The sequence below is a fragment of the Solenopsis invicta genome, chromosome 12 (assembly GCF_016802725.1).
Source record: "Solenopsis invicta isolate M01_SB chromosome 12, UNIL_Sinv_3.0, whole genome shotgun sequence".
NCBI classification, from domain to species: domain Eukaryota; kingdom Metazoa; phylum Arthropoda; class Insecta; order Hymenoptera; family Formicidae; genus Solenopsis; species Solenopsis invicta.
In genome coordinates this window covers 17,626,680-17,640,418 of record NC_052675.1, presented here as the reverse complement: position 1 = coordinate 17,640,418, position 13,739 = coordinate 17,626,680, and the positions used below count along the sequence as shown (strand labels likewise).

Genomic DNA, 13,739 nt, shown 5'->3' with positions numbered 1-13,739 from the left:
ATCTAATTTCTTAGCAAATTAATATTTATTATATTGAGAAAACAAAATTGATATAAAAAAATTTGGCAGGATCTTCCACATCCTTCAGACTTGTGGAAAGAACCAACCACGCCGGTGTTCAGTACCGAAATGGATTTCAGTAGTATTATTTCAAGCAAGGATCGCGTCGGACAGATCGGAATGGCGGCCTCCAATTATATGGACCATACGCCGACCTCCCATTTGAACACAATTACATCGTCCCATCGTTTCGATGATTTGGGCAGCATGTTGACCAGCATCGGTTTGGAGAAATATATACGTGAGTATAAACGCGCGAATTACAATCGTCTAACAATGGCACACCTTCGATTGAGCGATTTTGCTATGCTTTTGTTTCTATTTGTTGCTTTTGTTTAAAAAAAAATCGAAACGCTGCACCGCTTTTGTTTTTCTTTCTTTTTACTCGCTAGGCCTGTTCACGTCACACGAGGTGGACATGGCCACATTTCCTTCCCTGACCGAGAAGGACCTTTGCGAAATTGGAATTACCGCTTGGGGTGCAAGGCGCAAAATAATGCTATTAATATCTGGTATGTGAGATTTTGTCTGGACAGCTTAATTAACACCAGCTTAATTAAATGGATTTTTAATAATCCAACGACAAGATAAAGTACCCTATTTTCTTTCTATACCTCTGCTAATCCCGATAATTCGTTTCTCTTTTAGAAATGAACAAACGAACTAGTCCGTTCTCTGGAAGCGCTGCGCCCGGCGCTGAACGGAAGGCATCCTCGTCATCGGCGTCAACGTCGTCGATGGGCAAATGTAATTTAGACACCAAATGGTAAAAGAAAAAAAAAATGATCGCGTGTATGTTATCCGTTCCGAGCGCAATAGCGTATCAGCGCTGTCGAAGCCGATCTCGGAGATCCGTCGCACATCGATTACGGAAACAGATACGTACTTAATAATGTTGATCGAATGTGTAACTGCGGGGACCACACTACGTTATTACATCGGTCGTTCGGACGGAATAAACGCGGATTTACGGGAAACCAAGAGGACTATTCGACTATTCATCCCGTGAGAATTCGGCAGACGCGGTACGAATAGCCAAACAGTTTGCATGTGATGATTTGAAGTTACTTAAGTATCAAGAGAACATTATTTTTGTGACCGAGAACTGGCTGTATTATTTTTTTCCTTATTTTTTTTTCGCTGTTCTCGGCACGAGGCCTAAAGGTGCCTTAGAATTTAGGATAATCGTTAATATTGTCGCAATCTTTGTTTGTTATCCAAGATAGACATTCACGTCGTTATCGTTTCCTTCTTGTTAATAAATTTTTTTACATGAAACCTGGCAATCCGATCGATTCTGCGATTCGATTAACGTTTACGAAGCAAAGAGCGCGTCGTCAGTTGTATGAAGCTAAAAGAATCGTGTAGAATCATGTTTGAAATTGTTACGAAACGTCGACGTGCATGTCTTGTTCGTTACATCGTGTGGTGGTTCGCTTGATGACCGAATGATGATCGGTACGTATGAGTGAATGTGCGTATGTGTGTGCATGATCGGGCATAAATGTTTCGAGTAAAAGTCTAAAACAAACAAAAAAAAAAAAAATCAAAAAGGAGTTTACATCAATTATTAGAAATTTAGAATGCGATGGGCGAGGGATGTCCCGTGTGTTCAGCGGCCTTTCGTCCTAGCAAAAATTCACATATATTTAATTCAGACTAAGCTCGAATGCGATCACGGGTCGGCCGAAACTGTACTCTTAAAATTGAAACCACCGTTATAAATGATCGATGTTAATCAGTGATTTGACGTCGCGCGTAAACAAAATACAGTTTGTGCGGCAGCTCTCCCGTGAGGTTGCGATCTCGAGTTTTACAAAGTAAGTATAAGTTGCAAAGTATTTATTAATTATTTCGCGAAAGACGCTGGACGCACGTCAAACAATAGACCGCAAGAACTTTTCGTGTAAAGCATGTGTTGAAGACAGAACGGTGTTAAACGAATTCTATAGCGCAAATACTCCATATATGTCACTCTCCGCGCAACCGATGCTTTTTCGAGGAGCCAGTTGAATCGAGTATCGATACCAAACTACAATTTGCGACGACGATCGTCGCGTTAATCGTAGGAAGCCTTCGTTATTAAATTAACTCTAAACTTGGCAGAGTCTAAGAAACGAATGTGAAATTGTATTATAGCGATAAATACAAGAACTATATATATAATATATGTAAAAATTATATATATGTAAAAAATCACATAAAAATGATGAATTCGTAAAAATGATATTCAGATATGCAGAACTGTTATCTTTTTTTCAATGCAATTGTGTTCTTCGAGATTTACTTGTGACATATGTGATTACGATAATTTGGACGACGTATGCAAGTATGATTTATATAGAATCTACGAATTTAAAAGCGACACATTGCCAAGTTTAGATTCTTCTGATTCCTCGCACGCAGAGAGCTCCATTGGCCGCAGTCGATTTCGCAAAACGATTGTTTTATAAACATAAGATATATCTCGTTCTCGGTAATAATTTATTCGAATTTTTAAGCGTTATTTTTGTTTATTTTTTTTTGGAACAAAGGAATGAAAGCGTTAGGTAAATTAGCTCTTGAGTCGCGTGCATTATTATTTAGATGTCAATGTAACGCGTATTATGCATATCAAATTAAAATCGAACGAAGAAGGGACGATTATTACTTTTGCAGAGGAAAGAAAGTCGATTCTCCCATAATGATGAAATTCTTGAATCGCGCGATCATATATTTACGATCATCAATCTCGAGAATCTGATGCCTGCGTAAAAAGTGAAAACAAAGAGGGCCGAGAATCGCACGATCGAGCTGATCGAACATGCCTAACGAAAGATTTTACTGCGAAGAGTTCTTGACTAAGTCTTTTGCGAAATCTTTTTAAGCGTAAATTATTTATGCGCTCGCGAGATAAATCGGAACTAAGGGGAATAAATTAATGAGAATAAGAATATTTCGCAAATACGTGTGATATAATATTGGACTGTATCTGGTTCTATTGTCCGTTTTCTTTTTTTTTTTTTTGTTCGCTCAATGGTGATAATGATGATGATCTAAAAACAGAAAGCTCCCAAGATTCTTTGGGGCGATCGTACAATCCGGTCTACACATAAGGGCTACACGATAAAAAATTGCAAGAACAAGTAGATAAAGATGATATGCCGCGAAACTGGTTAAATGTACAAAATAATAGACAAAATAATCTACAGATTTTTGATAATTTTATCGCTAAGAGAATAATTTGTGAACTTTAGTCTCAATATATAGATATTAGAATTCTCGTTAATTACTTTAGCAGAAAAATTCTAACAATTTTTAGTAACAAAATTCTACAGTCCAACAACACTTCGTTAGAAGTTACGAATATTGTATTTTGTTACGATAGCATCAGAATACTTGTTATTATATTAGTGACGGCATAATTTTTTAAGAATTTCATTTGTTAAAAATCTCATTGATAACGACAACTGATTACGATCTTAACAATTTCAGAAGAGTTTGAGAGACACTTGGAAAGACTTGGAAACTTTAAAGGATAAGATAAATTTTTTCCATTTGAAAAAATTAGGACCTCTCTGAGCCATTTCTACAAGGTTCTTTAAATTTTTATGTTATCTAAACGCCGCATATCATCTATATCCAATTGCGCCTGCAATCATGTTGCTCTAGGGGCCACCTTGCGTTCCCACAAGGGGCAAAAAATCAAGTTTTTTTTGTGGCAGCGATGATCCACAGAAAAGTTCTGATTGGTAAAGGGTTTCGAAATGATAATCGCCAAGGGAAATGAAGTGTAAGCATGAAGTGTGCGCGACTGAACGAATATCATGTGTAATATATCATGTATAATATATATTGTCGCTGCGGATCAAATGTACACGTACGCATAATCGTGAATCAACGAAGCAGCGCAAGTGTCCTCGAGCTCAAAATGCATTCGTTCGAAAATCGTCGACACTTTCTTACGTAGGGTAACTCGAAATCCAGGTGCTATGTAAAGAGTAAAAGGCTTGTCGCGCGAGGAAAAGAATTCAATTAAATCTATTTTGTAATAGAAAGTAACGGAGAAAAGGAAGCGTTCTGATTTCGAGGAAAGATCTTTCAGCCTCTTTTTCCCAAAGCCTATTCTCTGTACTTGCGATTTTTGAAAATAACGCGACCAGCGGAATTCGAGATGGAAACATACCCTGCATACACCCGTACGGCGAGATCCCCTTTGCCTTTGCCGACCGATATAATCGACGGTTTCTTTGCCTAGTCCTGAGAAGAAATCTGTCAATGTTCCTACGTGAATACGCACTGATCCCGTGCAAAGTGTTAACGTATACGGGTAATATATAGGTATAGTCGCGGAAATATTAGCGTTAAAAAGAGAGGGAAATGCGCGTGCGAGATGAAACGACGACGACGACAAAGAGTTTCTAGTTAGCGTTCTCGAGCGTTTCGGTTAACAAGAATCGATTTACGTCGGAAAGAGAGAAGATATACACCTTCAAACGGTAAAATTAGTTTTTCACTACTTTTCTCTAGTCCCTACTCACTTGACATTTTTTGCATTCAGCAAATAACATGACACACTTCTCTCTCTCTCTCTCTCACTCTCTCTCTCCCTTTTCTCTCTCGAAAAAGAAAAGGAAAACGAAGACAAGATCAGCCTAAAAGCTTACCGTTAGACTGATCTTATCTTCGTTTACCTTTTCTCTTTCGATCGTATCAATTACGCTTGATCTCGCTCGCGAAACTTACGCAACTTGAGTTCTGTTGCGTTTACGAGAATGCGCTGTAAATCTTCGAAATTGCGTATCGTAAGCATATTTTTTTTTCACTGTCTTTGCGTCGAAAAAACGGAACAGAAAATATTACGATATCGTTAGTATCGTTTCATTGTAGCAAACTGTGGGCTCGCTCTTTCCTACCAAACTCATTCAGACTTAATTTAATACGATTTATATATAATGGGAGGAAAAAGCGAGTCCACAGTTTGCTACAATAAAACAATACTAATAATATCGTAATACTTTCTTCGTTTAAAAAATTAAAATAGATTAAGCTTATAATTTGCTTGATACTTGAAAATCTTACGCAAGTTTAAGGATTAATCCGTTTTAACTTTCGATGTCTAGTGACTTTCGTTTTCTTGGTTTTGAAATTTCCATGAAAAATGGATTTAGAAAAAAGTAATGGATCTTCTCTGAGAATCTCAGGAAGATTTAAAGTCCACAGGCCATATCGTTGCGCAAAGATTTTTCTCGACGGTAGATTTGCGATTACTTATAAAATTCGAAGATATTCTTCGATCAGAGAGAATTTAATGATCCACTCGATTTTTTAAAAACTTCGGAAAATTAATTTCAAAGTTGCGAAAATTAAAATTTAAACGAAATCTGATTTAATTTCAACTTATATCCCATATTATTGGAATTAAGTCAATCTAATTTCGTTGGAATGGAATGAAACTTTTTGTTAATTTTATTCCAACTAATTTGTAGTATCAATTGATTTTTCTCAACTTTCCTCATTTCTTCGAGTTTTTAAAAAGACGAGAAAGATACCGCGTATAGTACATTGAATCTTTTAATTTTATACATAATATGTCACACCTCATCTTGCCTGAACGATAAACTAGCGTGAAACGCGCAAGCGATTTGGGAAATACATCGCGATCCCGTCCGAGACATAATGTCGCCTTAATTAAGCAGCTATAATGACACCATGCGTAAACCGTTTTCATATATCGATAAGTATAAATGCCTCGCACTATTGTGTTCTCTCTTTCAAACTCGAAAGATGTCAGAAAATTGTATTTTTCGCTTAGCGAGATCAATACAAAATCGTGATCTCTTTTCGGCACAGAAGGGACACTCTCTTAGAATACCGTAGTATCGTCGCTAAAGTGCCTGTGAGAAATGTGGAGAATAATCGGAGGAGTTCGCCCGAGGAAAAGAACGTACAAACGATAAAATAAACAATATTTTGTGAAAGAAACAAACACTTTCAGGTTCGAAATTTGAATGAATATTAAGGATATATATACGTACGATTCAGAAAAGGTAGAATTGGAAAAAAAGAAAAATAGAACTGCGTAAAAGTTGCTTCCAATGTGTCTTATTATTTTTCGGGTGAACTCCGTTTACGTCGCGATTAATAAGATTTAATTGTTAGAGTAGAGAGCGCAAATGTAAACGCGAATACCTCAGGAAGTAAATAACAGCCCGATCTTTTGAGAAGGGACTTCTCATGAAACGATGAAAGAACCCGCACTATACAACTGTACTACACTGAGGAAAAAAAATTTGTTGAAAAACTAAAATATTTAATTCGATACGTACAACTGTAAGTATTGAGCTGATTGAAGTTTTGATTAAAAAATTTGAATGAAAATTTGAGTTGATTTAAGTCTCGATTAAAAAATTTCAAAGAATATTAACTAGATCTTTTTTTTGTGCAACTAAATAACTATTGAATCAACCCAATGTTTGGTTGATCGTATCGGACTAAATATTTTAATTCTTTAACAAATTCTTTTTCTCAGTGTATAAATGATACATTCCAGGGAAAGATGATAAAAGAGTTTGGATTCAAATGAAATTTGTAGTGTCGTAGGAGAGGCGGATGGAAAGTGTTAATTTATGTGTATGTGTTTCGCGTTTTTTTTTTCTTTCTGTGCTATAGTGTTTATGATATTGTTTCTCGTGTAAAATAAATCTAGGGACGTGCCCGCCCATCGAGCGCAGGTGCAGCAACCGAATGATAAATTAATCGATGAATATGTCATTATTGCATGTAAACAATCGATCCATCGACCTGCGCGGCGGCAGATGAAGCGTTTTATAATATACAGCGCGGCATAATATTTTTATATGATATAATGTAATCTAATTTTGATATAAGAGCCAAGAGAGTATATATCGATCATTTATTGTTTGTTTCGGAAAAAAGAAACGAGAATGTCGCCCGAAATCGGGATTTGTTGTATTGAAATGAAGAATAAAGATGATTTTGTATATTGCTATTTTTAATAAAAACAAAATATTAATATCACACGTACACACCCCTTCGTCGTGTCTCACGATAAATCAATACGTTAAATCTTTCTTCATTTATATATTATTCGTTTCATAGATTTAATGCCATCATATTGCAATTTATTGCAATGCGATAATAAAATAATAAAATTTGCTTCTAGGAGGTTTAGTTAATTCCGACATAATAAAATTATATTTTTGTACTTTTTCTATTAACCGCATTTTGCAACGAATCACTATTTCTTTAAATATATATGTTTTTAAATAATTGGTCATTGCTGCAAATCACCATGTAGAATTAACACATCACATAATAATAAAAATCATCTTCACTTGTAAATGCAGTACTTGGCGGCGAGGTTAATAAATCAAAAGTTCAGGCACATAACTTTATCACAATCACATCACCTCGAGCATCGAGTCACTTTTAGCTCTGATAAAACTATAAGAGATACATACGTTCATATTATCCATCGTCCACTTTCTCAAAGCTATCGTCCGACTCCTCGTCATCGCTGCAAGTCGGTGCACACGCGACGGTGTACCTTTTCATATCTTCGGCATGGAGCTGCGCATCGCAGGTGGGACACTGGAACACGCTCATCGCGGTGAAGTGCGCCTGCAGGCAGTAGTAACAGAATAGATGCTCGCAACCGGCGTGCGATGGCAGAATCGGGTCCTCGTAGCAGTAGGCGCACTTGGTAGCGGCGTTCATCACCGGGAACAGCCTGCACGACGGTTCCGCACGTCGCCACAACCTCATCATCGTGTGCTTCAGGTAGTGGAAGTTTATCATGGGTATGCCGATCGTGAAGAGCTCCATTAGACCGTGCCAGAGCAACTCTCTCGTCATGTACGAGTAACCGATGATTCTAGGTCGGTGCGTCGTTATCGACTGGCTGGACAGACCCAGCAGAAACTCGATCACGCGCGGCTGTACGCCCCGATGGAGGAAGAAGAGCAGATTGACGAGCTCCAAGAGAGTGATCGCGTTCGTCGTCCAGTCGACGAGCGACTTTAATATGTGTGCGACCACGCCACGTTCGGATAGATTCTCATTGGTCAATTTGTTCTTCAAATACTGAGGTAGAATGCTTAGAATCAAATATAATACAGCTTTTTTTTGATTAATATTGCAGTAGTGTAGATTGAGAAGCCGCTGGCCGAACGTGGAGGATCCTCGATGCAGCGAGAACTTCCAGATGAAGAATTTCAGGATGGCGTCCACTTCCGGTTGCCATTTGTCGATTTTGCCGGGTGCGCAGTATCTGGCGATCTCCCTAGCTTGATTCTTCAGCACCTTATAGATCTCTGTGTCCAATTCAGCGGCGTCGATCTGATTTATTCGAGAGACGTAAAGTGACTGCGTCATCTTGATCGACTCGGGGAGATTCTGGAAAGAATTTTGATTTTACGCACTGCGATATGGAAAAGCGATATTTCTTAAATTAACAGTATGTACTACAAAAATTATGTTCTTTTTCAAATATGAACATCTCAGGCACACGAATTTTTCGATCAATTTAGATTTGATTTTTGTTCAGTGAAACTAATGCCATAAATTTTTATATTTTTTTAATTATGCGTGAATTCAAATGAAAATATGTTTTTTACATTAAGGATGGGTCATGTTTCAAAACATTACCAAAAATATAAAAATTTCCTAGAATTTAAGTATCATGAGTGAAAATATAACATTTCTGCGTTGAAAGCTTTTATTTTGATAACAATTACTAAATAAAAAAAACGATGACACAAGTTCGCGCCAAGAACGGCTAACAAATCGCATGGCGGCCTTGGAATACACTCTGAGCAATGTTCAAAGTACATCGAAGTTACCTCGTCATTCACAGAATCTAATTATCGCTCATTATTTCCCGTACCTAGTCGCGTGAGCGGCGTAATCTTTCCTATTGACAATAACAGACAGAATATACGAACAATTACTGAAAACTTGCGGTGACGCGGATAAAGGGTTCACTTTCGGTATCAACTCACTTGAAGCGAACGAAGTTAGGTACGATCGAGCGATCATGCAAAAATACGTCCATTCGAACACGTACACCGCGCCACGATCGACAGCTTATCATTTACGAACGATCAAACAAAACTTTCGGTCGATAAACTCGCGCGCGCCTGCAAAGAGGTTATGGTGATACCGCACGATCGAACATACTCACGCCCGCATCGCATCGTACGCACCATCGGAATGACTCCGCCGCTCCGGCGAGACTCGAGAGCAGCCGAACGTTCGCGAACGGCGTATGGAGAGGGCGAGCGCACGACCAATGGGAGCGCGAGGCGTTCGCGGCTTCGCGGGCGCGTTCGGGTCGACTCGGCCGGGACTTCGTCTCAGTTCGGGTCCGTGTCTCGTCGCTGTTGCGCACGGGGCGCGTCCGTTGCCGCGACTGACACTACGCTCTCTCACGCGCGCGCTCTTTCTCTCTCTCTCTCTCTCTCTCTCTCTCTCTCCCCTCTCTCTTTCTCTCTTACCGCTCTCCTCGGGCGCAGACACGTTTTTGAGGTTAGACGGCGCACGGACACGGCTCTCCGGCTAGCGGAGCGAGCGGTCGTAGGCTGCCGTCGTAGTCGTCGCGCGTAGTTCGCGTCGTGGTGTTCGTGTCCGCGCGTCGTTCGCGCGTACGTCGGCTCCATGTTGCCGCCGGTGGTATGACGTCATCGAGTGTCGGTGGTGTCGCGCGTGTGTATCCGTTTTCGTCGTCGTCGTCGTTCCTCTCACCCGTCGTTGTCGCACGCTGCCTGCAGCCCCGTCGCGCGTCATGCTGGTCTCGTGATAAAGTTTGACGGTTTTCCTCCCCTTCTCTCTCTCTTTCTCTCTATCTCGTTTTCTCTTTCTCTTATCTCACGGAGTGTGCAACCGCCGCCGCCGCCGTTGTCGTCGTCGTCGTCGCCGTCGTCGTCGCCGCCGCCGCCGCCACCACCACCGCCGCCGAATCGCATCGGCGGCTGCCACGGCGTGTGTATGTGACCTCGCCGCTTCTCCCGCACGTTCTCCCTCTCTCTCTCCATCTGTAATCAACGTCTCTCCTTCGCTACCTCCGTTTCCTACGGACGGACAGACAGGACGGCCGCATCGGGAGCCGCACCAGTCGCCCGCGGAACGTCCGCACGGCTCTGCGAACCAGGTGAGTGCCAGAAATTACATAATATCACCTCTACGCGCGGTGTCGAATGCGCTGCGCGGACGACGACGACGACGGCACGCCTCCTCCTCCCGTTCTCCCTCCCGCGCGCGCCGTAAAATCGATCCGCTATCGAGTGACAGGTTAACCTCCAATTCGGCCAGGCGAAGAGAGCACCGGGGACGAAGCGTCGTCGTCTCTCGGCCGTCGGTTCGTTGTCGTTGTCGTCGTCGTCGTCGTCGTTCCTGCTTTTCCGCGCTCGCGACCTTTCCGCCCGCGCACAGCGCGCTTTCTATCGTGTATGTAGACGTGAGTGCTCTTCCTCTCTCTCTCTCTCTCTCTCTTTCATCTCTTTTCAACGAGCTTTTTCTTCCTCACGGAATTGTCCTGCTCCGAAACAGTTTCGCCACGCAGCGAGTGGAACTCTCGCAGCCGCGATTGTTCCAGAACAGTTCGCGAGTCCGGATTGTGTATTATGCAGATCAAAGGGAAAACCCGACAATAACGGAGGCGTGTGCGAGCGTATCGTTTTCAAGTGGTATGCGCGTTACCCTCCGGGCCGGTCTTTTATCTGTCGTGTCGCTCGCGATCGTTATGTCGACATATTCACGAGGGATGCTCGGCAAAAAAAAAAAAGAAAAAGAAAATGCGGATTCCAAACCCTTGACAATATTAGCGTGATTATTATCTGATGTTACCTCATCACTGTCGTTTAATGATTATCATTGTCATTAACGTCATAGCGTTATTACCGCGGCTCTAATACGACGCTGCTATCTATTATTCCCTACGGGGAGAATTATTCTTATCGTCGCGATTACAGTCGTTACTTACGCTACATCCGTCGTTAAATTGTCGTTAAAACCGTCGATTAAAAGGACTTTTTATCCTTTCGATCGCTGCGTATTAAAGCGAGAGACAGCTCTGAAATTATCTCAGGGTAAATGTTTTTAATCGGGGGATACAGATTAAAGAGTCCGGCGCGGATTAAAGTTTCACACACAGGCCGTTGTCCAGGTGTTAAAGGGAAACTGCAGTGTAATCGCGTTTAAAGCGCGAGCACATTACAAAACATATGCAAAACGTACATACGTTGCATGTGTCGGGATGCATTATTTTTCTCCTTGATTGTTTCGTCTGTCTTATGTAAGATCATAGATCCTGATTACGAGGGAGTAATGGTAATCTTTAGGACGAAAGGACGAAAAGTATTTGCGAGCCGCTACACCGAGAAAAATGATTTTATTGTATCGACGAGAGACATGATTAATTACGTTTTGGTGAAGCAGAATTTCTGGTTATTTTAATAGGATTTGAGTAATTAAAACGTTTGATAGGCTTTACTATAATCCGATAATTCCTACGAGATTCTGATTCATTCGTTTTTGAAGAAAAGACGTACTGGTCGAATCTATTAAATTTCTAATTAATGCAACTAGACTTTTTTCAGTGCACTGCGTCTTTTTATTACGTGCGCTGAGAGAAACATTTTTTTAAATGAAAAACTACATTTTTTTAAAACCGTATATTTCGATGCAAGCATCTGTTTATTCTGTTTAAGTAAAAATATTTACTTTCAAGTAAATGGACACGTTACCTTGAGTATATAATTTTGTATTTTTACGTTTAAATAACAATTTTACAAATAAGTTAATAATATTATTGAACTTAATTAAATTTTCTAAATTAAAAAATACCTCTGAATATTCTAACAAAATAATCTAAAATGTTCCAACAGTAAATATTTTCTAGAACTGAAAGAAAAAAATACTTTATTAAAATTTATTTCTTTATTTATTTACATAAATATTTTAATTAAGAAACGTTCTCACTTGACTGCAGGTAAACAAGCTTATTAGGACTCGTCGAGTAAATATTTTTCTTCTCCCAGTGTAAAAATAGTATACGTAAAAGTACGTAAAAGTCGCGATTAATAAGATAAGTAAACACATTATTTCTTTTCAGGTCCGAAGAAAATTACTATTTAAATAGTAAAGAACCTAATCATTAATTTTACAAATTACCAAAACAAATTATCGTCTCCCATCTACGATATAAAGACGTCCTAATTTCCTTTCACGTCGCCTTTCGTCTGGGAGCTTTTTTATAAGCTCGATTCTCGCACGACTTTTCCTCCCCGAAACGTTTACGACACACCATCTTCGGTCTTTAACGTCGAATATCCTCAAACTTGTAACTGCGTTATCTGAACGCGAGTTCACCGTCGTGAAGTGATATTATCCGTCGTTCGACACTTTGTTTCATTTAACGATTCTTCGTTCAACTACAAAACAATAGTTTCGTTACATCTTTCAACACGGTATATTACTCGATTGGATTAATCCAGATTAAGGTACAGGAAATAAAGTAAGAGTTTCTTTTATCGAAGCTTATTCGCGACCGAAGTTCATCTATCAATCGAATTCGCGCTTTGCCGAAGGGTTTACGCTGTATCGGCGACTTTGACAGCAAATCGACAGACGTAAACAGCCGAGCGTGCACGCAATTTGCATATCTATTCGCATCTTCCCCCACCCCCTCCCTTTCCTCTCCTCTCTATCTCGCATGCGGTTTGCTGCTTACATCGCTCTTGGCTCTGACCTTAATTTACGGCCTGTGGCCGCTGACGTGGAAGACTCATTCGTGCGAACGAGCAAGCTTTTCGGCGTGCTCGCGCACCTGGCGACGTTATTTATCGACGCGCCTAAATCCGTCGCGTCGCCGTCGCGCCGCATGTCGACGTGTACCGCGTTACGTCGCATTCGGTGCCTATTATCGCCGAGGTAAGGCTCGACGGCTTGTCGATATCGCCGATAAATCGGACCCGGCTGCTACACACTCTTTGCATTAGTCCGCGCACGCGGCGTTATTCGGGGCTCCTATTTACGTTGGCTATCGGAAATTATTGGCGCCTTTTGTTACGTGCTCCACACGCCGAAATTCCACCTATTCTGGAAATTGGAAATCGGCTTTCATCGCTACTCATCGTGTATGAAATATTTTTATAGAGAGATATATCGAACTTTTTCTATTCACACGCGCACACACATTGCTATTATTGCAGGCAGCCTGATAAAACTAATAAAATATCAAATGTTCACAGGAGAAAAATTAGTATCAAATTAACAATTTATTATTTCATATGTGAGCAAGAATAGAAAATCTTCTTGGAAGAATTTATAATCTTGCAGACACAGTTTGCTAATATGAAGAAATTTTGTTTGCGTAAGTAAATTATGTCGGTTTAAAATTATAAATTCCTTTAAGATTTTGTATTCTTGCTTATACGTGAAACAATGAATTGTTGATTTGTTACTAATTTTTTCTGTATGCAAATATGCTTAATAAAGATTTTATAAGATTTGCAATATTCGCAATATAAAAATGAATGAATAAGGATCAAGTATTTGGAAAATAAATTGAAGATAACTGTGTCTCTTTTTTTTATCATAAGTGGGGAATCTATTTTAACGGAAATTTGATTTATGACGTCTAACTTTTAATTTTTAGACGTGCTATCAAAAGAACTTCA

At 40.0% G+C, this 13,739-nt stretch overlaps 3 protein-coding genes across 14 annotated transcripts in view; 2 read left to right on the top strand and 1 right to left on the bottom strand.

Moving 5' to 3' along the window:
• Positions 1 to 7,051, top strand: part of LOC105195962 (protein bicaudal C homolog 1-B) — a 43,367-nt gene extending 36,316 nt beyond the window's left edge. For 2 of the 4 annotated variants that reach the window (XM_011161622.3, XM_011161626.3), the window contains 3 exons: positions 70 to 301; positions 453 to 572; positions 709 to 830. In XM_011161622.3, the coding sequence (XP_011159924.1) occupies positions 70 to 301; positions 453 to 572; positions 709 to 830 (474 nt within the window). Of the gene's footprint in view, positions 1 to 69; positions 302 to 452; positions 573 to 708 lie in introns of all 4 variants that reach the window. The other 2 variants (XM_011161624.3, XM_011161625.3) reach the window with 2 other exon arrangements.
• Positions 6,680 to 9,753, bottom strand: LOC105195963 (peroxisome biogenesis factor 2). 9 transcript variants are annotated; one of them, XM_011161630.3, is made up of 3 exons: positions 9,063 to 9,260; positions 8,904 to 8,974; positions 6,680 to 8,457 (listed from the first exon to the last, which is right to left on the bottom strand). In XM_011161630.3, the coding sequence occupies exon 3, from the start codon at positions 8,434 to 8,436 to the stop codon at positions 7,531 to 7,533; it is 906 nt and encodes a 301-aa protein (XP_011159932.1). In that variant the 5' UTR covers positions 8,437 to 8,457; positions 8,904 to 8,974; positions 9,063 to 9,260; the 3' UTR covers positions 6,680 to 7,530. The 9 variants fall into 9 exon arrangements, with proteins under 9 accessions (XP_011159932.1, XP_011159933.1, XP_011159929.1 ...); XM_011161631.3 differs by having other exon boundaries at positions 8,948 to 8,974; XM_011161627.3 differs by lacking the exons at positions 8,904 to 8,974; positions 9,063 to 9,260 and adding an exon at positions 9,558 to 9,753.
• Positions 9,754 to 9,978: 225 nt separating this feature from the next.
• Positions 9,979 to 13,739, top strand: part of LOC105195964 (stress-activated protein kinase JNK) — a 159,438-nt gene continuing 155,677 nt past the window's right edge. The window contains exon 1 of the mRNA XM_039455493.1: positions 9,979 to 10,210. The gene's annotated coding sequence lies outside the window, so the exon portion shown is untranslated. The remainder of the gene's footprint in view (positions 10,211 to 13,739) is intronic.

Excerpts from the sequence above, each read along its gene's own strand:
- LOC105195963 (XM_011161627.3), bottom strand. The coding sequence starts at position 9,719 with ATGGAGCCGACGTACGCGCGAACGACGCGCGGACACGAACACCACGAC. Across the intron at positions 8,458-9,557 it reads GTCTGCGCCCGAGGAGAGCG|AATCTCCCCGAGTCGATCAA; the intron begins GTAAGAGAGAAA and ends AATTCTTTCCAG.